Source organism: Sminthopsis crassicaudata, chromosome 5, assembly GCF_048593235.1.
Source record: "Sminthopsis crassicaudata isolate SCR6 chromosome 5, ASM4859323v1, whole genome shotgun sequence".
Lineage (NCBI taxonomy): Eukaryota > Metazoa > Chordata > Mammalia > Dasyuromorphia > Dasyuridae > Sminthopsis > Sminthopsis crassicaudata.
Window position 1 is genome coordinate 24,236,819 of NC_133621.1, and position 25,214 is coordinate 24,262,032.

Consider the following 25,214-nt stretch of genomic DNA (forward strand, 5'->3'; position numbering starts at 1 on the left):
AACTGGGACACTGATGAATTGTTGGTGGAGTTGCGAAAGAATCCAGCCATTCTGGAGAGCAATCTGGAATTATGCCCAAAAAGTTATCAAAATGTGCATACCCTTTGACCCAGCCATACTACTACTGGGCTTATACCCCAAGGAACTACTAAAGAAGGGAAAGGGATCTGTATGTGCCAGAATGTTTCTGGCAGCCCTTTTCATAGTGGCTAGAAGCTGGAAGATGAATGGATGTCCATCAGTTGGAGAATGGTTGGGTAAACTATGGTATATGAATGTTATGGAATATTATTGTTCTGTAAGAAATGACCAACAGGAGAAATACAGAGAGGCTTGGAGAGACTGACATCAACTGATGCTGAGTGAAACGAGCAGAACCAGAAGATCATTATACACTTCAACAATGATACTGTACGAGCATGTATGCTGATGGAAGTGGATTTCTTCAACATAGAAAAGAGCTAATCCAATTCCAATTGATTAATGATGGACAGAACCAGCTACATCCAGAAAAGGAACACTGGGAAATGAGTGTAAACTGTTATTTTTACCTTCTGAATCCAATTCTTCCTGTGCAACAAAAAATTCGGTTCTACACACATATATTGTATCTAGAATATACTGTAATATATTTAACATGTATGGGACTGCCTGTCATGTAAGGGAGGGGGAGGAGGTAAGGAGGAGGAAAATCAGAACAGAAGTGAGCACAAGGGATAATGTTGCAAAAAATTACCCATGCATATAAACTCTCAAAAAATTTATAATTGTAAAATTAATAAAAAAAAAGATTTGGTATTTTCTAAGAAATTGACTAGCTGATCAGTAGGATGGGGATGTTCTCAAGGGGGATGTCCTTCATGGGGTAGTTGGGTTGGATGACTTGAGGGGCCTTGAATTTCGAATTCTCTGCTTCTCAATAAGGAGAGTTCAATGGGAAAATGAAGATGAGTCTCCATAACTGCTGGGGAGTGACTGAGTGTGGAAGGGGAAAGGAAAGGATCCATTTTCTCTGCAGAGAGTCTCTGAAAAATGAGATTTGAAAATCCACTGATAAAAATCTCCACAATTGTTTGACATTCCCACTTAAAGACAGATCTCTTTGGTGAAACCTGTCCAATGAAAGGAGGCAGACAGAGGTGTGAACTCAGGGCACTCAAGCCTGCCCCCATCAAGAAGAGTTACCAGGTTGCTCTGCAGGATGGCAGGCCAGGGGAATTAACACCTTTGCTCAGAGGGCCTAAGGGGTGGGGCTACCTCCTATAAAAGGAGAACATCCTTGTGCTCAGAAGCACTGCTTTTTTTGAAGGCAAGTCTCATCGTCTGGCTGCTGCAGACTAGAAGCAATTGGAAAGAAAAGAATGGCTGCCCCTGGGAAACCTCTGAAGGAGCTGCAGAGTGAGATCACCTGTAGCATCTGCAGGTGCTACTTCTGTGAGCCTGTCACCATCGGATGTGGGCACAGTTTCTGTCAAGCTTGTCTCTCCTCCAGCTGGAGAGGTGAAGCTTCAGCTTTCTCCTGTCCCGAATGCCGGGGAGTTTCCCAGGACGGGGAGATCCCCTTAGTGAACAGGCGCCTAGCACAATTGACTGAGCTGGGCAAAGAAATCAGCTTCAAGCTTATGCAGAGCACTCAAGGACAGAGCCAGTGTGTCCCTCACCAGAAACCCTTCAAGCTATTCTGTGAGGAAGACCAGACAGCACTGTGTGTGACATGTGGTGAAAGCCCAGAGCATGGGGCTCACAAGATCTCCCCAATACAAGAGGCTGCTCACAAATACAGGAGGGAGCTCCAGCACATTCGGAGTCTTTTGGGGAATCATCTGGAGGAAGATGAGCAACTTCTTGCCCAGGAGGAGAAACCCGCTGTTGACTGGAGCAATTTGTTTTCAAGGGAATACTCCAAAATATACACTCTACTTTTGGATGAGGTGAAGTCCCTAGGAGTCCCTGAAAGGATAAGGCAAGAGCACAAGGCCAACCAGGACAGACTATCCCAGCACCTGCAAACCCTTCAGGACTTCATGCTAGAGCTGCAGGCTCTAGCTCACCAACCCAATGTGGATCTGCTCCAGGATTCCAAGCACCTACTGAGAAGTATCGATGCTGTTTTGTCTCAAAGGGCCAAAGCTGTCACCCCAGAACTGATAGAACATCCCATCCCTGGCCTGATGGAGATTCTCAAGAGATTGCAAGTGGAACTCACCCTGGACCCCACATCAGCTGATTCCTGTGTTTCCGTTTCTGGGGATCTCAAGAGTGCCAAGGCTGCAGAGGACTGGCCAGAGGAGACTAAGCCTCCTGAGGACTTTCCTCTTCATTATGTCTTCATAATGTCTTCATATGCCTTCAGCTCAGGCAGTCTGTACTGGGAGGTGGATGTGGCTCAACTACCTCAGTGGGTCCTGGGGATCTACACCCCCTCCCTGAGGACTAGGAGGAGGAGTGGGAAGAAAGTGACCTGTACATCTCTGTTCCTGCTTCAGTGTGTCAAGAAGGAAGAAGATTACTATTTACGAACCTATCCTGGGCCATTGAACCATCGAGTGAAAAGCCCTTTCCCTCGCATTGGGGTGTACCTGCAATATTCCTCTGGCACTCTGGGCTTTTACAACGTTTTCCAGCGTTCCCTTATTTATAAATTCTATTCTATTCCCTTCACAGCCCCTGTCAAGCCCATCTTTTGCCCTGGCCCCCCACTTCCAGGGACAAAGCCTGGTCCCATGACTCTCTGTCCAGTGGACTCCCATCTTTGTTCCTGCTGCCATTCATCTCAATAAACATTCTATAAGCAGGACTTCTCAACCCACCACTCTGCTCCCTGACCTTTCCCTGCAAAAGAATAAACATCACCTGTACTTCATGAAGAAGGGACTTCCTGGTCAGTAAATGGACAATAATCTTCCATCCAGTAAGCTGAAGGACATCATTCCACAGTGTTCTGGCCTCTTGTCCTCCATGGTTCTGCCTGTTTATGAGTTTTCACAATCAATTGATTTGATATGAAAACCTCACAAGAAGGGTATGGATTGTATATATTTCTGTTTTGTTTTGTTCCTAGGATTTAGCAAAACCTTTTTTCAAATCCTGTTCCCCTTGAATTACAATAAACAATTCTTAACAATAAAGATGAAATAAATGCTAACATTTACTTTTCTCCTGTGTATTTTTTGTTTTTATTCACTCTATCCCGTTGTGCCCAACTGATTCCCCATTTGAAGTCTGCTTGGAAAAGAGAGTGTAATGTTTTCCCGCTGACCATTTCCTTCTCCAATTCTTTGTAGAAATAGGGTATTTATCAGAATCTTTGCATGCATCTCATGACCATTCCCCCTCAATTGGTACTTCATGGGTAAAGGAAATAGGAAGAGAAGGAGGGTCAGTTACACCATCAGCACCACCCATGCAACAGCTTTGTCTACTTCTATGAAATTATTACCTAACTCTCTAGTTAAAGCTAAAGAGGAAGGGCAGGATATATCTGATTTAAAAATTAATGAACACCATGGTATTCGAGAGTTTGACTCTTCAGGTCAAGGAAGGAGAAGATACACGCCTTTGGATCTGGAAATAATCAAAGATTTGAAAAAGCATTGAACTGTTTATGGGGCTAAATCATCATATGTAAAATGGATATTAGAGAATTTGGCACTAGTGATTTGAAATCTTTAACAATGACAAGTTGAAAATCTTGGCAAAACTGATTGTGGCTTTCAGAATATAGTGAACTTTGTAGAAAACAAGCCCAAGGCAATAAACAAACTGGAGTTAATATACAAATCACCTGTGACCAACTAGCAGATAAACGTCATTTAGCAGATGCTTTACCTCAGATTAATTATCCTTTGAAAGCATGAGTCAATTAGAAATAATTCAGAATTTTAGCAAAGTCGCAGGATACAAAAAAATCCACATAAATCCTCAGGATTTTTGTACATTACCAACACAATCCAACAGCAAGAGATACAAAGAGAAATTCCATTCAAAATAATGGTCGATAGTATAAAATATTTGGGAATATATCTATCAAAGGAGAGTCAGGAATTATATGAGCAAAATTACAAAACACTTGCCAAAAAATAAAGTCAGATTTAAATAATTGGAAAGACATTCAGTGCTCTTGGATAGGCTGAGCGAATATAATAAAGATGACAATACTCCCCAAACTAATCTATTTATTTAGTGCTATACCAATCAGACTCCCAAGAATCTATTTTAATGACTTAGAAAAAATAACAACAAAATTCATATGGAAGAATAAAAGGTCGAGAATTGCAAGGGAACTAATGAAAAAAAAGTCAGAGGAAGGTGGTCTAAGTGTACCTGATCTAAAGCTATATTATAAAGCAACAGTCACCAAAACCATTTGGTATTGGCTAAGAAATAGACTAGTTGATCAGTGGAATAGGTTAGGTTCACAGGGCAAGATAGTGAATAAAAATAGCAATCTAATCTTGACAAACCCAAAGATCCCAAATTTGGGGATAAGAATTCATTATTTGACAAAAACTGCTGGGAAAACTGGAAATTAGTATGGCAGAAACTAGGCATGCACCCACATTTAACACCACATACTAAGATTAGATCAAAATGGGTCCAAGATTTAGGCATAAAGAACGAAATCATAAATAAATTGGAGGAACATGGGATGGTTTACCTCTCAGACTTGTGGAGGAGCGAGGAGTTTGTGTCCAAGGTAAAACTAGAGACCATTATTGATCACAAAATAGAACATTTTGGTTACACCAAATTAAAAAGTTTCTGCACAAACAAAACTAATGCAAACAAGATTAGAAGGGATGTAACAAATTGGGAAAAAATTTTTACAGTTAAAGGTTCTGATAAAGGCCTCATCTCCAAAATATACAGAGAATTGACTTTAATTTATAAGAAATCAAGCCATTCTCCAATTGATAAATGGTCAAAGGATATGAACAGACAATTTTCAGATGATGAAATTGAAACTATATCCACTTATATGAAAGAGTGTTCCAAATCACTATTGATCAGAGAAATGCAAATTAAGACAACTCTGAGATATCATTACATACCTGTCAGATTGGCTAAGATGACAGGAACAAATAACGATGAATGTTGGAGGGGCTGTGGGAAAACTGGGACACTGATGCATTGCTGGTGGAGTTGCGAAAGAATCCAGCCATTCTGGAGAGCAATCTGGAATTATGCCCAAAAAGTTATCAAAATGTGTATACCCTTTGACCCAGCCATACTACTACTGGGCTTATACCCCAAGGAACTACTAAAGAAGGGAAAGGGATCTGTATGTGCCAGAATGTTTCTGGCAGCCCTTTTCATAGTGGCTAGAAGCTGGAAGATGAATGGATGTCCATCAGTTGGAGAATGGTTGGGTAAACTATGGTATATGAATGTTATGGAATATTATTGTTCTGTAAGAAATGACCAACAGGAGAAATACAGAGAGGCTTGGAGAGACTTACATCAACTGATGCTGAGTGAAACGAGCAGAACCAGAAGATCATTATACACTTCAACAATGATACTGTACGAGCATGTATGCTGATGGAAGTGAATTTCTTCAACATAGAAAAGAGCTAATCCAATTCCAATTGATTAATGATGGACAGAACCAGCTACATCCAGAAAAGGAACACTGGGAAATGAGTGTAAACTGTTATTTTTACCTTCTGAATCCAATTCTTCCTGTGCAACAAAAAATTCGGTTCTACACACATATATTGTATCTAGAATATACTGTAATATATTTAACATGTATAAGACTGCTTGCCATCTGGGGGAGGGGGTTGGGGGAGGAAGGGAAAAAATCTGAATAGAAGTAAGTGCAAGGGATAATGTTGTAAAAAATTACCCATGCATATGTACTGTCTAAATGTTATAATTATAAAATAAAATAAAAATTTAAAAAAAAAAAAGAAAGCATGAGTCAATTTTTTATAGAAATAAGGTCTTTATCAGATTTGTTGCATGTAAAAATTTCCCCCAGTTTTCTGCTGTCCTTCTTATCTTAGCAACATTGATCTTGTTTGGAGTAAGTTTTTTAATATAATGAAATATCATAATGAATATAATGACAATCATCTAGTTATGCAAGCAACTTCTAAGAGAAATTTGTTAGATTTTTAGTTAACTGTAAATTCACTGAAAATAATTAGTTCAAAATCCATTCAGCAAATTCTTTAACATCACAGTTTTGTTTACATACTGAGGTCTATTTCTTTCTTAAAATACCTAAAGTAGGATTTTCAATATCTGTAATTTTCCTTTTTCTATTTTTTTAAAATTTATGCCCTCTGCACAGTGCTGGAGATATGAAACCCCCTTTCTGTGAATCCATCTGCATGTCACAAGAAAGCATGCCATGAAAATACCTATTTTAATTCTTCTTTTAGACATGAACCTTCTGATAAAAAGTAATGGGATTTAGTAATCTGAGAGAAAAAGACTGTGGGGAGTGACTACAATTCATATAGTTTCTCAAATTTCAATTGTGAAATTGAATTGTATTTCCGCTAATGAGGAACAATGTCTGTTTTTCCTATGTGTCTGTGCCACCATCATGTTTCCTTAAAAGTAACTTCTTTCCTGTGCTCAGACCAAGCCATAGAAAATTGGTTTATTAATGCAAGCACAAAAAGGACCTTTTCTGACCTTGGCTTTCCTACTGCCCCAGTATTCCAACTAATGGATTTTTGAATAAACTCCCATCCCAGGTGGAGGTCTCGGGAAATGCTTCTTTTTATTGTATCCAAACAGTACGCTAAGTTATGATCTGAAACCCTCAAGAGTATATTTTCCCGCTGGTGTCACATTCCCCCGAATTAAGATTGTTTGTACCCCTGACACCGAGAAAATTCCTCAGTAGCAAGAGCCAGGCCAGCACAAGAACAGTAGAGGGCTTTACTAAAGGAGATCCCCTTTTGGCCTTTCCAACTCTTTACAGAGAGGTTAGCTTTCATGTCCCCCTCACTGTGGCTAAGGAACTTACAATTCATTGATTATGTCCACTCTGTCTGACAGAATCTATCTTCAAAGATACTGGGGGAAATGATATTCTCTTTAAACCCACTTCCCATGAATGAGAACTCTGCTCTTCCCATTGCTCTCTCAAGCTTCCCCTGCCCTACCCTGTGGACTCCTGTCAGTGAAGGATGGAAAAGTTTTTGTAAGTGTTGGAAAAAACCTGATCATCACGTGTTACCCTCTTTACCCAATGGCAAACACTTTATGAACACATTGACAAATGGATCCTTGGCCCCCAAGCAATCCCTTTATTGCTACAAATGATACTGTTCCTAAGCTCTATTGGGGGAAGATTTGTTTTCTCCTAGGTTTATTACCTTCAAATGACCCGGTCTATATCATTAACTAGCTTCACAAATCTTTCTCAGAATTCACTGGATAACTCACTTCCATTACCTCCTAGCCCATTCCTGCAAATCAGGGTCTAAATCCATTACTAGCAGGAAGTAGTTTCAGAATATGAGATCATGACCCCATATCCCAAAGGACCCTGGGCCCCACTTCATTGGAGGGACACTGATTATTGGAGTCAACAGACACTAACAAAATAACACCCAGTGTCTGAAGGGTCTCCTAGTAATGTGCATACTAAATTTGTGCTCATCCCTGCTACCGTGCCCTAATATCTTAGGTTGTATCCGTATGATATCATCAAACTTTGGATTTGGTTCATCTATGTAATACTCCAACATCAAAAATAATTGTAGTCCACTCTAGTTTCTGTCCATAATTTAACACGTGTCCCATGATTTTAATGTTGGTCTGATAGACCCCCTTTTGTCTAGGAATTCCCAAACTATTTTTGCAAAGATTTCTTTTACAAATTCAGAGGGGAAATGATGAGGTCCTCAATGATGTATTGGACAGAGATAAACAAGAATTGTTCCCTGAGGGAAGCAAGGAGTAGCCAATGATAGGGATCCAGTTAGTTCCATAGTCTCAGCTTTTAGGGAAGTGAGCTGTAGAGGGCTGTAACTCTGAAAAGCTATACTCCAGATACTGTCAGCAGGGTGCTTATACTTAACCACCTACTCAGTGTGATTAGTGAGAAACTGATTCTCTAGTTAAACATATACTTATTGTGATATAGTGATAAAATGGCTCTCTTCACGGCTAATGCATGTTCAATTTGCTATAGGGATGTAATGGTCCTGATGTATTTGAGGGCTGACACACACAGACCCAGAGAAGATTCGGGACTCCATCTTTGACCAGCCTTATGGTGACTCTCATGACTTCATCACTGTTCCACCCAAGGATCAAAGCCAGTCCTAAGACCTTCTAGAGAGCTAGCCTTATAATTTCATTTATTCACCCCAGTGGGGCACTGAAAAAAAAGCACACCACATTTTCTGGCTCTGGACACAGGAACCTACACTCAGCAGTTTGACTGATGGGTTTGGTGAGTTCACTGGAGAAATCCCTGTGACACAGAAATAGCATAAATACAAAAATACACAATAGGAAATTTGGAAAGGGCTAGTATTTCTGATAAAATGGTAAAAATTCTAAAACAATTCTCCTACCCCACCCTGAGGAGAGCTTGTAGCATGCATAATTACTTTAATAAAGAAGCAAAGTTTGTTGGTAACTTGAAGGAGATCATTGAACTCTTAAAGAATTTGCTGAATGGATTTTGAAGTAATTATTTTCAGTGAAATTATAGTTAACTAAAAATCTAACAAATTTCTCTTAGAAGTTCCTTGCATAACCAGATGATTGTCATTATATTCATTTTGATATTTCATTATATTAAACAACTTTCTCCAAACAAGATCAATGTTGCCAAGATAAGAAGGACAGCAGAAAACTGGGGGAAATTTTTACATGCAACGAATCTGATAAAAACCTTATTTCTACAAAAAAATTGACTCTTATGCTTTCAAAGGATAATTAATCTGAGCTAAAGCATCTGCAAATTGACTTTTACCTGCTAGTTGGTCACAGGTGATTTGTCTATTAACTCCAGTTTGTTTATTGCCTTGGGCTTGTATTCTACATAGTTCACTATATTCATAAAGGCATAATCAGTTTTGCCCAGATTTTATACTTGTCCTTGTTATACATTTCAAATCACTAGTGCCAAATTTTCTAACATCTATTTTACATACGATGATTTAGCCCCATAAACAGTTCAATGCTTTTTCAAATCTTTGATTATTTCCAGATCCAAAGGCGTGTATCTTCTCCTTCCTTGACCTGAAGAGTCAAACTCTCGAATACCATGGTGTTCATTAATTTTTAAATCAGATATATACTGCCCTTCCTCTTTAGCTTTAACTAGAGAGTTTGGTAATAATTTCATAGAGGTAGACAAAGCTGTTGCATGGGTGGTGCTGATGGTGTAACTGACCCTTCTTCTCTTCCTATTTCCTCAACCCATGAAGTACCAATTGAGGGGGAATGGTCATGAGATGCATGCAAAGATTCTGATAAATACCCTATTTCTACAAAGAATTGGAGAAGGAAATGGTCAGCGGGAAAACATTACACTCTCTTTTCCAAGCAGACTTCAAATGGGGAATCAGTTGGGCACAACGGGATAGAGTGAATAAAAATAAAAAATACACAGGAGAAAAGTAAATGTTAGCATTTATGTCATCTTTATTGTTTTTTTTTTTTTTTTTTTTTAATTTTCTACCAAACATTCTACCAAACATTTAAAGAACAATTAGCCCCAATGTTATATAAATTATTTGAAAAAATAGGGGATGAAGGAGTCCTACCAAACTCCTTTTATGACACAGACATGGTACTGATACCTAAACCTGGTAGATCGAAAACTGAGAAAGAAAATTATAGACCAATCTCCTTAATGAATATTGATGCTAAAATCTTAAATAAGATATTAGCAAAAAGACTTCAGAAAATCATCTCCAAGATAATACACTATGATCAAGTAGGATTTATTCCAGGAATGCAGGGCTGGTTTAATATTAGGAAAACTATTAATATAATTGACCATATTAATAATCAAATTAATAAGAACCATATGATCATCTCAATAGATGCAGAAAAAGCATTTGACAAAATCCAACATCCATTCCTACTAAAAACTCTTGAGAGTATAGGAATAAATGGATTATTCCTTAGAATAATCAGGAGTATATATTTAAGACCGTCAGTAAGCATAATATGCAATAGAAATAAACTGCAACCTTTCCCAGTAAGATCAGGAGTGAAACAAGGTTGCCCACTATCACCATTACTATTCAATATAGTACTAGAAACGCTAGCCTCGGCAATAAGAGCCGAGAAAGAGATTCAAGGAATTAGAGTAGGAAATGAGGAAATCAAACTATCACTTTTTGCAGATGACATGATGGTATACTTAGAGAACCCCAAAGACTCTGCTAAAAAGCTACTAGAAATAATTCAAAATTTCAGCAAAGTGGCAGGATACAAAATAAATCCACATAAATCCTCGGCATTTTTATATATCACTAACAAAATGCAACAGCAAGAGATACAAAGAGAAATTCCATTCCAAACAAATGTTGAGAGTATAAAATATTTGGGAATCCATCTACCAAAGAAAAGTCAGGAATTATATGAGAAAAATTACAAAACACTTGCCACAAAAATAAAATCAGATTTAAATAATTGGAAAGACATTCAGTGCTCTTGGATAGGCCGAGCGAATATAATAAAGATGACAATGCTCCCCAAACTAATCTATTTATTCAGTGCTATATCAATCAGACTCCCAAGAAACTATTTTAATGACCTAGAAAAAATAACAACAAAATTCATATGGAAGAATAAAAGGTCAAGAATTGCAAGGGAACTAATGAAAAAAAACTCAGAGGAAGGTGGTCTAAGTGTACCTGATCTAAAGCTATATTATATAGCAGCAGTCACCAAAACCATTTGGTATTGGCTACGAAATAGACCGGTAGATCAGTGGAACAGATTAGATACAAAGGACAAAAAAGGGTACATCTATAGCAATCTAATCTTTGACAAACCCAAAGATTCCAACATTAGGGATAAAAATTCATTATTCGGAAAAAACTGTTGGGAAAACTGGAAATTAGTATGGCAGAAATTAGATATGGATCCACACTTAACACCATATACCAAGATAAGATCAAAATGGGTCCATGATTTAGGCATAAAGAGGGAGATAATAAATAGATTAGAGGAACAGAGGATAATCTACCTCTCAGACTTGTGGAGGAGGAAGGAATTTATGACCAGAGGAGAACTAGAGATCATTATTGATCACAAAATAGAAGATTTTGATTACATCAAACTAAAAAGTTTCTGTACAAATAATACTAATGCAAACAAGATTAGAAGGGAAGTAACAAATTGGGAAAATATTTTTAAAAACAAAGGTTCTGACAAAGGTCTCATTTCCAAAATATATAGAGAATTGACCATAATTTATAAGAAACCAAACCATTCTCCAATTGATAAATGGTCAAAGGATATGAACAGACAATTCTCAGAGGAAGAAATTGAAACTATATCCACTCACATGAAAGAGTGTTCCAAATCACTACTGATCAGAGAAATGCAAATTAAGACCACTCTGAGATACCACTACACACCTGTCAGATTGGCTAAGATGACAGGAACAAATAATGTCATCTTTATTGTTAAGAATTGTTTATTGTAATTCAAGGGGAACAGGATTTGAAAACAGGTGTTGCTAAATCCTAGGAACAAAACAAAACAGAAATATATGCAATCCATACCCTTCTTGTGAGGTTTTCATATCAAATCAATTGATTGTGAAAACTCATAAACAGGCAGAACCATGGAGGACAAGAGGCCAGAACACTGTGGAATGATGTCCTTCAGCTTACTGGGTGGAAGACTATTGTCCTTTTACTGACCAGGAAGTCCCTTCTTCATGAAGTACAGATGATGTTTATTCTTTTGCAGGGAAAGGTCAGGGAGCAGAGTGGTGGGTTGAGAAGTCCTGCTTATAGAATGTTTATTGAGATGAATGGCAGCAGGAACAAAGATGGGAGTCCACTGGACAGAGAGTCATGGGACCAGGCTTTGTCCCTGGAAGTGGGGGGCCAGGGCAAAAGATGGGCTTGACAGGGGCTGTGAAGGGAATAGAATAGAATTTATAAATAAGAGAACGCTGGAGAACGTTGTAAAAGCCCAGAGTGCCAGAGGAATATTGCAGGTACACCCCAATGCGAGGGAAAGGGCTTTTCACTCGATGGTTCAATGGCCCAGGATAGGTTCGTAAATAGTAATCTTCTTCCTTCTTGACACACTGAAGCAGGAACAGAGATGTACAGGTCACTTTCTTCCCACTCCTCCTCCTAGTCCTCAGGGAGGGGGTGTAGATCCCCAGGACCCACTGAGGTAGTTGAGCCACATCCACCTCCCAGTACAGACTGCCTGAGCTGAAGGCATATGAAGACATTATGAAGACATAATGAAGAGGAAAGTCCTCAGGAGGCTTAGTCTCCTCTGGCCAGTCCTCTGCAGCCTTGGCACTCTTGAGATCCCCAGAAACGGAAACACAGGAATCAGCTGATGTGGGGTCCAGGGTGAGTTCCACTTGCAATCTCTTGAGAATCTCCATCAGGCCAGGGATGGGATGTTCTATCAGTTCTGGGGTGACAGCTTTGGCCCTTTGAGACAAAACATTATCGATACTTCTCAGTAGCTGCTTGGAATCCTGGAGCAGATCCACATGGGGTTGGTGAGCTAGAGCCTGCAGCTGCAGCATGAAGTCCTGAAGGGTTTGCAGGTGCTGGGATAGTCTGTCCTGGTTGCCCTTGTGCTCTTGCCTTATCCTTTCAGGGACTCCTAGGGACTTCTCCTCATCCAAAAGTAGAGTGTATATTTTGGAGTATTCTCTTGAAAACAAATTGCTCCAGTCAACAGCGGGTTTCTCCTCCTGGGCAAGAAGTTGCTCATCTTCCTCCAGATGATTCCCCAAAAGACTCCGAATGTGCTGGAGCTCCCTCCTGTATTTGTGAGCAGCCTCTTGTATTGGGGAGATCTTGTGAGCCCCATGCTCTGGGCTATCACCACATGTCACACACAGTGCTGTCTGGTCCTCTTCACAGAACAGCTTGAAGGGTTTCTGGTGAGGGACACACTGGCTCTGTGCTTGAGTGCTCTGCATAAGCTTGAAGCTGATTTCTTTGCCCAGCTCAGTCAATTGTGCTAGGCGCCTGTTCACTAAGGGGATCTCCCCGTCCTGGGAAGCTTGTCTGCATTCGGGACAGGAGTAAGCTAAATTTTCCCCTCTCCAGCTGGAGGAGAGACAAGCTTGACAGAAACTGTGCCCACATCCGATGGTGACAGGCTCACAGAAGTAGCACCTGCAGATGTTACAGGTGATCTCACTCTGCAGCTCCTTCAGAGGTTTCCCAGGGGCAGCCATTCTTTTCTTTCCAATTGCTTCTAGTCTGCAGCAGCCAGACGATGAGACTTGCCTTCAAAAAAAGCAGTGCTTCTGAGCACAACGATGTTCTCCTTTTATAGGAGGTAGCCCCACCCCTTAGGCCCTCTGAGCAAAGGTGTTAATTGCCCTGGCCTGCCATCCTGCAGAGCAACCTGGTAACTCTTCTTGATGGGGGCAGGCTTGAGTGCCCTGAGTTCACACCTCTGTCTGCCTCCTTTCATTGGACAGGTTTCACCAAAGAGATCTGTCTTTAAGTGGGAATGTCAAACAATTCTGGAGATTTTTGTCAATGGATTTTCAAATCTCATTTTTCAGAGACCCTCTGCAGACAGAAAATGGCTGCTTGCCTTTCCCCTTCCATACTCAGTTGTTCCCCAGCAGTTATAGAGACTAATCTTCCTTTTTCCCCTTGAACTCCCCTTATTGAGAGGCAGAGAATTCGAGATTTTGAAGTCCCCTCTAGTCATCTAGCTCAACTACCACATGAAGGACATCCCCCTTGAGAACATCCCCATCCTACTGATCAGCTAGTCAATTTCTTAGGAAATACCAAATCTTTTTTTGTTAATTTTATAATTATAAACTTTTTTGACAGTACATATGCATGGGTAATTTTTTACAACATCATCCCTTGCTCTCACTTCTGTTCTGAATTTTCCCCTCCTTCCCTCCACATCCTCCCCCAGATGTCAGGCAGTCCCAAACATGTTAAATATGTTATAGTATATACTAGATATAATATATGTGTGCAGAACGGAATTTCTTGTTGCACTGGAAGAAGTGGATTCAGAAGGTAAAGATAACCTGGGAAAAAAATCAAAAATGCAAACAGTATACATTCATTTCCCCGTGTTCCTTCTCTGGGTGTAGCTGATTCTGTCTATCATTGATCAACTGGAACTGTATTAGATCTTCTCTATGTTGACTACATCAGAATACATTCTCATACAGTATCATTGTTGAAGTGTATAAAGATCTCCTGGTTCTGCTCATTTCACTCAGCATCAGTTCATCTAAGTCTTTCCAAGCTTTTCTGTATTTATCCTGTCAGTCATTTCTTACAGAAAAATAATATTCTATTTGATTCATATACCGTAATTTACCCAACCATTCTCCAATTCATGGGCATCCATTCATTTTCCAGTTTCTAGCCATTATATAAAGGGTTGTTGTGGGGTTCTTTAAAGCCAATTGTATTATAATGTACATAGGAATGACTAATCAGGCATTGAATCAGGACACATAGTTTAATAATGTTCAATTAGTTGCTCTCCCACTAGTTTCCACATATCTGCCTCTCATTTGTCTTCCTTAGAGAGCCAAGGAGACTTGCACTCCAATATAATTAAGAGTTCGGGTATCTGCTTCAAGTTACCAACAAACTTTGCTTCTTTATTAACCTAATTGTGTATGTTACATACACCCCTCAGGGTGGGGAAGGCTCTTGTCTTAATATTTGTCCCATTTCAGCTGAAACACTAGCTTAGCTCTTACCCAGTTTCCTGCTTGTCTATTTTTGTATTCAAACTCTTTCTGGGTCACAGGGACTTCTCCATTGAATTCACCAATCCAATCAGGCAAACTACGGAGTGTAACTTTTTGTGTCCAGAGCCACAAAATGTTGTGTGCTTTTTCATTGCCCCACTTTGGGCGCCAAAATGTAATGTCCGGGCTAGTTCTCTGGAGGGTCTCAAGAAGGGCCTTGGACTTTCAGTTAAACAGTAATAAAGGCAGGAGAACCACCATGAGGCTGGTCAATGATGGCATCCCAATTCTTCTCTATGTCTCTGTCTGAGACTCTTCTAGGTCTCTGTTTTTCAGATAAGCCTATGTCTGTCTGCCCTTAAACACCTAAGTACCATTACATCTCTACAGCACACTAGAGAACTATGAGAGAAGTAGAGAACTAGAATCGCCGTGCTAAACTAGATAACCATTGTCTTATCAATTCCACTGAGTTAGCACCTTCTAAGAATCCTTGTTTGTTCTACAGAGTTCTGGCTCATTGCAGGGTCAGGAAGGGGGAAGGAATGAGCTTGACTATGGATCCAAGATAATCTGTGAAGAAATCAGATTTAAAAGTCCATTGAGCTAAATGTTCATGTTTACAAAGCATTCCTCCTTAGAGGAAAAGGTGCATCCTCACTTTGACTGAACCCTTTTATCCAATGGAGCCAACCAGTGATGTGAACTCAGGGCCTTCAAGATTGCCCCCTTCAGGAAGAGTTACCAGGTTGTTCTACAAGATGGCAAAGCAGGGGAGTTCACACATTTGCTGGGAGGGCCTAAGGGGTGGCGATGCCTCCTATAAAAGGAGAGAGCATCCTTGTGCTCAGTAGCTCTGCCTTCATTGTCAAGGAAGATTCTTCCTCTGGTTGCTGCAGATCAGAGAGAGAGAATGGCTGCTATTGTGAAATTTCTGCAGGAACTGCAGAGGGAGATCTCCTGTAGCATCTGCAGGGGCTACCTGTGTGAACCTGTCACCATTGGGTGCGGGCACAGTTTCTGTCAAGCTTGTCTCTCCTCCAGCTGCAGAGATGGAGCCCAAGTTTTCTCCTGTCCTGAATGCAGGCAAGTTTCACAAGGCAGCGAACTCCTGCTTGTGAACTGGCACCTAGCAGAGTTGACTGAGCTGGGCAAAGAGCTCAGCTCCAAGATTTTGCAGAGCACTCAAGGACAGAGCCAGTGTGTCATTCACAAGAAACCCTTCAAGCTATTCTGTGAGCAGGACCAGACAACACTGTGTGTGACATGTGGTGAAACCCCAGAGCATGGGGCTCACAAAATTTCCCCTGTACAAGAGGCTCCTGACAAATATGGTAGGGAGCTTCAGCACATTCACAGTCTTTTGAAGCAACATCTGGAGGAAAATGAGCAACTTCTTGCTCAGGTGAAGAGACCTGCTGTTGACTGGCACTGGATGATCAGGGGAGAATTCCACAAACTGCACCACTTGCTGATGGAGGAAGAGAACCGATGCCTTGAAAGGATAAGTCAAGAGCAGAAGGCCAGCCAGGACACACTATCCCAGCACATACAGAGCCTTCAGGACCTCCTGCAAGATCTGCAGGAAGTGGGCCAGCAAGCCAATCTGGATCTTCTGCAGGATGCCAAGCAGTTGCTGGGGAGGAGCGAGGCTGTGTTGGCCCAAAGGGCCAGGGCTGTCACCCCAGAACTGAGAGAATATCCCATCCCTGGCCTGGTCCAGATGCTCTACAGATTCCGAGTGGACCTCACCATGGACCCCACATCAGCTGATTCCTGTGTTTCCATTTCCGGGGACCTCAAGAGTGCCAAGGCTGAAGAGGACTGGCCAGAGGAGACTAAGGACTCTTCTTGCCATGCTGTGCTTGCTGAGCAAGCCTTCCGCTCGGGCTGTCAGTACTGGGAGGTGGATGTGTCTCAACTGCCTCAGTGGGCCCTGGGGATCTACACCCCCTACTTGAGGAGGAAAAGGACCAGGGACATGGACTCCTGTGACTTTGCTTTCTTGCTTCGCTGTGTCAAGAAAGAAGGAGAATACTATTTACAGACCTATCCTGGGCCATTGGACCATCGAATGAAAGGCCCTCTACGTCGGGTTGGGGTGTTCTTGGAATATTCCCCTGGGGCTCTGGCCTTTTACAATGTTCTCCAAAGTTCTCTTATTTATAAATTCCATTCTATTCCCTTCACAGCCCCCGTCGAGCCCATCTTTTCCCCTGGACCCCCACTTCCAGGAACAAAGCCTGGTCCCATGACTCTGTGTGCAGTGGGCTCTCATCTTTGAGCTTGCTGCTGTTCCTCTCAATGAACATTTCTCCAGGGAGTTCTCACCTTCTCCCTGGCTGTGTTCACTGTATTTCCAGCCTTCTCTGAAAGAGAAAAAGTATCACCTGTGAGTTTTTCTTCCACTTCCCCCAACCAATGGGGGAGGGGGCAGGTAGAGCTATTTCATCCAAAAATAAAATCTAGATAATGTTTTTCACTGTCCTGTACACATTTCTGAGTTTTAGGTTTTAAAATGAATTTCGTTTTCTGAAATTCAGAATATAGGTGACACTTAAATAATTTTGAATGAAATTTTTACAAAAACAAAACTCATGTCCAGGAGGACTAACAGAATTCTTCATATATAGCTCATATAATTTTAACAATGTGTATAATATACAACTTAGAAAGCAACATTAACACCTTAAACATTTCATCTAATTAGAAGATACAAACATGTGACCTTTTTCAATAAGTTACCAGAGAGAATGTGGCATCATTACTACACCCAGTTTTTTAGCTTAGAATTCAATCAAATACAGATTTAAATTTCCAGTAGTAATACTGGATTATGTATTATGTATATTATTATGGATATATGTATAGTATTATGGATTAATGCACCCATATTTCTAAGATTTTGTACCCAGAATAAACAACTTCAAAATTGTAGCACATACTTTTAATAGTAATTATTTCATTTAATTCTCTCATACAATACAAATCAGAATTCTGATATAAACACATACAGACCTCACATTTTAAGGTGGAATCAAACTGCCTTTCAAGTTACAACAATTTTCTTCTCTTTTCTCATTCATTTCTTCTGCAGTTAAGGGTTGAAGGGAAGAGGGTTTCCTTGGGTACAGGATGCCTTGAATGATAAGCCATACCCTTTTATCTACTGGGGGTTCGAGAGGAGGATTTTAGAGCTTAGGACACAGACAGTCCCCATCTAGAAAGAAAGGAGCCTCCTGTACATTAGAGAAGCTGTTAGCCTAAAGCCATAAGGATCTTAATCAAGAAGAGTGACAATCTAATCAAGACAGGCTTGGACAATGAATCTCTCTTCAAGGGAGAGAACCTTAAACTAAGAAAACTTAGGTGAATTTGAATTGCAAAGACTAGGCAAACTGTCACAGACCAACAAAAATGGGATCAGAGAGACAGAAACAAAACAGACAGAAGATCCCTTTTTAATCTTAGATGACCAGATATTACGTGAGTTTCCTTAGCAATGTCAAGGACGCAAACATCCCTCAAACCTCCCCATACACAATCTGCCATCCAGCAGCCTCTCCCATTCCTGTCACATTCTCCTAGCCGAAGCTTAAAGATCTGTTCGAGAAACGTGGAGTCCTCACCAGAAGTTGAAAAACAACTTGATTTAGGACATCTCCGAATAAATCTGGGCACTAGCCCCCAGTTTTGCTACATGATCCATGAAGCTTGGAGGGACAAAAATCACTGGATCTCCCCAATAAAGCTCCACCACCTGGAGGAATGGGACTGAAAACTGGCAGCACTTGCATGTAGGCAAGGGAGAAGGCCAGCATCATGTGTTTGTTGGGCTTCTAGTCATTCCCCACCTTGAGTTGAGGAGTAGGAATTGAGTAGCAGGACAAATGGTGGGATGCTTCTTGCTTGGCTTTTGTTAAGAAGAAGGCCAAGGGTTTTAAGCACCAATAGGATGTGGGTAATACAGACTCCTGATGATGAGAGGGACCAAAAATTGTAGTTTGTTCATGTGGAGAATTCACATTGGCCATTCTTTTTGGCAAAAAGTAGATTCATTTAGGGAAGAGGTTATAGACAAAGTGAAGAGATCCTATACACACCAGGAAAGGTAAATATTAAATAGAGTTAGGTGAGCATAGAAAAGGGTTTTAATAATTAATGTTGGAATTGACCAGAAGAAAGGAAACCTCCTATGAGATTTGGATATACCCTTAGCTGGCAGTCTGAATCCTGAAAGGGACAGCACCCTAAAAGAGTTAGTTAGCCATTTTGGAACTATGTTTAAAGGGCTATTGAATTTCATACCCTTTGATTCAGCAGTGTTTTTATTGGGCTTGTATCCCAAAGAGATCTTAAAAGCGAGAAAGGGACACACAATGGCCTCCTAAAATTCCACCAGTAACTTGAAGTTTGAAATTTTCTAAAAACGGTCCAGTAAGGAATAACAGAAAACAGATTTATCTCTTATTTTAAGGAATAAAGTGGTTTTTTTTTTGTTTGTTTTTTTATAAATAGTTCAACAAACAAAGCATCTTCATTGAATTTTCTGTGTGTAGTAGCACTGCTGGATCAAAGGGTATGCACAGTTTGATAACTTTTTGGGCATAGTTCCCAATTGCTTTCCAGAATGGCTGGATTCTTTCACAACTCCACAAACAATGCAGCAGTGTCCCAGTTTTCCCACATCCCCTCCAACATTCATCATTATTTGTTCCTGTCATCTTAGCCAATCTGACAAGTGGATCGCTATACACGTCAACACTACACTACACTACACTGTACACTGTACACTGTACACTGTACACTACAACAACAATAGTGTATGGAGAAATATTCTGATTGAAGTGGATATCTTCAAAAAAGAGAAGATCTAATTCAGTTCCAGTTGAGCAATGATGGACAGAAACAGCTACACCCAGAGAAGGAACACTGGGAGTTGAGTGTAAACTGTTTGCACTATTGTCTTTCCGCCCAGGTTCCTTGTACCTTCAGAATACAATTCTTACTGTGCAAGAAGAAGTTTGGTTTTCCACACATATATTGTATCTAGGATATGCTGTAACACATTTAATATGTGTGGGATTGCTTGTCATGTAGAGGATGGGATAGAGGGAGGGAGGGGAAAATTAGTAAAAATGAATAGAAGGGATACTGTTGTAAAAAAAAAAATTACCCATGCATATGTACTGCCAGAAAAATTATAATTATTAAATTAATTAAAAAAAAAAACAGAAATAGTAAAAAAAAGGAAAGGGACCTTTATGTGCCAAAATCTTTGTGGCAGCCCTTTTTAGAGCGGGTAGAAACTGGAAATTGAATGGATGCCCATCAATTGGAGAATAGTTGGGTGAATTATGCTATATGAATGTTATGGAATATTATTGCTCTGTAGGAAATGATCAGCAGGATGAATGCAGAGAGGCTTGGAGAGACTGACATGACTGATGTTGAGTGAAATGTGCAGAATCAGGAGACCAATATACAGTTCAACAGTGACACTGGATGAAGATGTATTCTGATTGAAGTGGATTTCTTCAACACACAGAAGATCTAATTCAGTTCCAGTTGAGCAATGATGGACAGAAACAGCTACACCCAGAGAAGGAACACTGGGAGCTGAGTGTAAACTGTTTGCACTATTGTCTTTCCGCCCAGGTTCCTTGTACCTTCAGAATACAATTCTTACTGTGCAAGAAGAAGTTTGGTTTTCCACACATATATTGTATCTAGGATATGCTGTAACCCATTTAACATGTGTGGGATTGCCTGTCATCTAGGGGAGGGAGTAGAGGGAGAGAGGGGAAGATTTGGAAAAAATGAATACAAGAAATATTGTTGTAAAAAAATTACAAAATTAAAAAGAAAGTAACCCAAAGTTTGCTAATAGTGAAACTTTCAAAGGGCAAAGTTTTAATATTTTAGAATCTTCCAGCAATTCATTTGAAATTTTAAATAAATAAGCTTAAGTTTATTCACATCTTCTGGTCTAAGCAGAGGTCTAGTGCTGTTGGTCGAATTCACCTATTAGTCTTTTGATGTGAGCCAACTTGTTATGAAGATAATCACATCGGGATTTTTCTTCATGGTAATTGGGACTAGCCTGATTGAGCTTCTGATATTCTTCTAAGACCTCTTCATGAAGAGTCTGATACTCTTTGGAGCCTGGAGAAAGACGCTGACGTTTTGCATCAAGTTTCCTAAACCTTGTGGCCACCGTCTCCATTCTGGCATGCAAAGTTCTATACTCATCATACTCTGTATTGAAGTCATCTGTATAATTCTGGCGTTGCTCATGTGAGCCAATAGCAATATATTTTATTAAGTAATCTGGCCGTTCAATAGTGGATGAAGGGTCAGTGGAGGTAGGGCCAACCTCTTTAACTCCATCATTTGAATCCAGACTAGAGCTATTTAGCTTGGCAATTTCCTCTTTCCCCTTAAGGTCTTTCCCCTTTTCCTCAATGGGCTGTTTTTGAATTGGGTCCTTTTCCTTATGTTTTTTAGATTTTTCTTTCGATTTTTTATGTGCCATTGAATGCTTGTCTTCCATGGGCTTTGGACCCTTCGACAGGATTGAATCAGGGGGTGGGATTTCCAAAGACGTCCTAGAGGTATCTTTGTCCTGCTGGCGCTCAAAGATGCTACCATTTGGACCACAGCTGTCCATAGGCGGATCTTGAGTCCCCCTGCCTTCTGGAGTGCTAGGGGACTTGGAGCTAGACTTTGCAGTCTGAGGAGGATTTGAAAGTGGAAGGTGGGTTGAAGGAAGAGGTGGTGGAGTTGGGCTGGCAGCAGTTGGAGGAGGAAGAGGAGAAGGAGGAGGAGGAGGAGGAGGAGGAGGAGGAGGAGGAGGAGGAGGAGGAGGAGGAGGAGGAGGAGAAGGAGGGGGAGGAGGAGGAGGAGGAGTAGAAGGAGGAGGAGGAGGAGTAGAAGGAGGAGAAAGAGGAGGAGGAGGAGGAGGAGTAGAAGGAGGGGGAGGAGGAGGAGGAGGAGGAGAAGGAAGGGTAGAAGGAGGAGGAGGAGGAGGAGGAGGTAATGGGGGTGTGGGTGGAGCCCCAGCAGTTTTTTGAGGGGTGGAATTCAAATGACCGTTGCATGTTGGATGAGCTCTATTTGTCAGGTGAGATATCCGAGGTTTTTTATTCCTTAAAGGATCTATGAAATCTGAATCCAAGAGGCGTTTCTGAGAAGCAGAAGGTGCAGCCTCTTTCCTAGAACGTTGAGGAGCTTCGGAAGCGCTGGTGCTGGAGTCATTCTGGGGAGATGGAGTCAGTTTTCTCGATAGCACTAACTCCAGGGACTCTCTCTCTGTCTCATTGTATCCCGGCCAATCTTTTTGGAGCTCTTGAAATACAGAATCCTTTAAGGAATAAGAGAGGTCCTCGGGATTCAGCTTGGCCACCTGTTGAAGGATGGCTCCAAGGGAGTCCTTGTCTTTTGGAGAAACGCCATCTCTCTGTAATCGAGCCAAGAGTTCTGGTTTCTTGTAAGTCTTCAGCGCCAGGAGGTGAATCACCCTGTCCCTGTAGGGCCGCCCAGAAACACTGTCCTTCAGCTGGGCCTTCCGGAGGGTAGGTGCAGGCTCAATAGGAGCTGCCCTTTTTCTCTCGGGGGCCGCCTGTGGCCCAGCTGGAGGCGCTTTCCCAATTTCTTCTCTTCTTCCTGCAATGGGTCCGCCGGCTTTGCTAACGTTTGTCCCTGGGTTCCGGGATTCCTCTCCTGCCTGCCTCCTGCCTTCTCTTGGCCCTTGAGAGGAGTCCTTTGTTGCCCTGACTGTAACTTGATCTTGAATAACTCCCAGGCAGTGGAGCTGTGAGGCCCCAGAAGTGGAGACAGTTTGGCGGACGCACTCAAAGCTTTCCTGAGGGTGATCTTTGCCAGGGGTGGACAGGGAGAAGCCAAAGTTCTGCACTTCCTTTGGACGATCCTTTTGGGGAATTCTGAGCAGCCCCTGGAATCCCTGGAACTGAATGGAAGGTCTGGAAGGAGTTCCATGCTTGTGGCTCTGGTAGGTCTCCAGCGCCCGGATCGCCGTGTCGGTGAGCTTCACGTGCAGCACGGTGAGATTGTCCTGGCCCAGGCTCCCGCCAGATAAGCCGTAGCGCCGCTGCTCGCGCAGACCCCCCGCCGCCGGCCCCCCCGCCGCCATGTTAAGCTCCTCAGGAGGCTGCTGCTGCCGCTGCCGCTTCTGCTGCTGCCTCTGCTGCCTCTGCTGCCTCTGCTGCTGCTGCCTCTGCTGCCGCTGCTGCCGCCTCCAGCACAGCTCCCCGCGTTGGGCGCCACAATGGAGTGTTGTCCTGTCTGCTCTCAATTATAAGCCTTCTCTGGGAGGAGGATTTTTCTCGGCTTTTCCTTCCGTTCTTGCGAATCTTCTCTTGTCCAAGCGACCCCAGTCAGCTCCACCACAGAATCTGCAATTCCCTTCTTCCGGAATCCTGGCTCCTTAAATCCTCCCGGAGAATGGGCTTACAGACCAATCAGCAAGCTCTTGCGAAGGTGTCAACTCCTTTAGAGGTGTCAACTCCAGGTGTCAACTCTGAGCTAGAGAACTGTGAAGTCCTGACTTAGCCCCCAGGAAGGAACCTAACGGGAAATAGAGGGAGGAGATAGCGCTCATTGTATGAATCACTCTGATGTGAAGGAAGGAAAAATGAAAGGAGCAGAACCTGAAGAAATTATCCATAGTAAGCATTATTGCCAGAATGGTCAACAATGAAAGAAATAGATAATCTTTTTTTAAATCATTTTTATCATTGATCCCTAATCAATCCAATGATCAAAGAGGACTAGGAAGATCCCCTCAGGAAAATGTTATCCACCTCTGAGTGAAGATTAAAGTATGTTTAGTTTTACTTGATTATTATACTTGCCTTTTCTTTTGGGGGGAGGCCACACGGTTAATAGGTATTCCATGACCTTACATATATAATCTATAACACAACAGGCGGGGGAGGGTTTAGAAAGAGGAAGAGAATTGAAGACTCCATTTTTTTTTTTTAAAGGAATGTTACAAAATGAACAAAAAAAATTTTCTTAAAGAATAGTTAAATCTTTTCCAGCTGATCTTTTTTCATGATATTGCTGTTACTGTGTACAATGATCTCTTGATTCTACTCACTTCACTTTGTATCGGGTCATAGAATTCTTTCCAAGTTTTTCTGCACATTAATGTGTTTGTCATTTCTTCTAGCACAGTAGTATTCTATCCCAACCCTATACTGCATCTTGTTCAGCCATTCCCCAAGTAAAGGGCATCCCCTCAATTTCTCATTCTTTGCTAACGATTTTTGGCCAATATTTTCTTCTGTGCTTCAAAGGAAGGGACAGTAGTAATTGTGGGCCACACCTGAAAATGTTTCACTGTCTATGAAAGCTAATTAAATAGCTGAGGGGTCAAGCTGAGCTGTATGATTTATTAGCCAAATAAAAGGAGGCATGAGAAATAGGTCAGTGGATCCCCCACTGATCAGTCAGCCCATAGATCCTGAATACAGAGTGAGACAGATTCAAAACAATTAATCAAATAAGATGAATTAATTAAAAAAAAAACCTAAACACTTAACCAGGATACAAAATTAGGCAATCAGATTTTTTTTTAATTTTTATTTTATTTTAGAATTATAACATTTTTTTTGACAGTACATATGCATGGGTAATTTTTTACAACATTATCCCTTGCACTTACTTCTATTCAGATTTTTTCCCTTCCTCCCCCAACCCCCTCCCCCAGATGGCAAGCAGTCTTATATATGTTAAATATATTACATCATATTCTAGATACAATATATGTGTGTAGAACCGAATTTTTTGTTGCACAGGAAGAATTGGATTCAGAAGGTAAAAATAACAGTTTACACTCATTTCCCAGTGTTCCTTTTCTGGATGTAGCTGGTTCTGTCCATCATTAATCAATTGGAATTGGATTAGCTCTTTTCTATGTTGAAGAAATCCACTTCCATCAGCATACATCCTCGTACAGTATCATTGTTGAAGTGTATAATGATCTTCTGGTTCTGCTCGTTTCACTCAGCATCAGTTGATGTAAGTCTCTCCAAGACTCTCTGTATTTCTCCTGTTGGTCATTTCTTATAGAACAATAATATTCCATAACATTCATATACCATAGTTTACCCAACCATTCTCCAATTGATGGACATCCATTCATCTTCCAGCTTCTAGCCACTATGAAAAGGGCTGCCATAAACATTCTGGCACATACATATCCCTTTCCCTTCTTTAGTAGTTCCTTGGGGTATAAGCCCAGTAGTAGTATGGCTGGGTCAAAGGGTATGCACATTTTGATAACATTTTGGGCATAATT

General features: G+C 41.2%; 3 protein-coding genes across 4 annotated transcripts in view; 2 read left to right on the top strand and 1 right to left on the bottom strand.

The window, feature by feature from the left end:
* Window positions 1-1,361: 1,361 nt before the first annotated feature.
* Window positions 1,362-2,780, top strand: LOC141543779 (tripartite motif-containing protein 43-like). Its single transcript, XM_074269503.1, has one exon. It carries the CDS (start codon window positions 1,362-1,364, stop codon window positions 2,778-2,780), a length of 1,419 nt encoding a protein of 472 aa, XP_074125604.1.
* A 9,185-nt stretch (window positions 2,781-11,965) lies between these two features.
* LOC141543780 (tripartite motif-containing protein 43-like) lies at window positions 11,966-13,384 on the bottom strand. The gene has a single exon (XM_074269504.1). It carries the CDS (start codon window positions 13,382-13,384, stop codon window positions 11,966-11,968), a length of 1,419 nt encoding a protein of 472 aa, XP_074125605.1.
* Window positions 13,385-15,409: 2,025 nt separating this feature from the next.
* LOC141542585 (tripartite motif-containing protein 43-like) overlaps window positions 15,410-25,214 on the top strand; it is a 40,149-nt gene continuing 30,344 nt past the window's right edge. The window contains exon 1 of one of the 2 annotated variants that reach the window (XM_074267101.1): window positions 15,410-16,782. In XM_074267101.1, the coding sequence (XP_074123202.1) occupies window positions 15,804-16,782 (979 nt within the window). In that variant the 5' untranslated portion in view covers window positions 15,410-15,803. Of the gene's footprint in view, window positions 17,371-25,214 lie in introns of those variants that run through there. The other variant, XM_074267102.1, reaches the window with a different exon arrangement.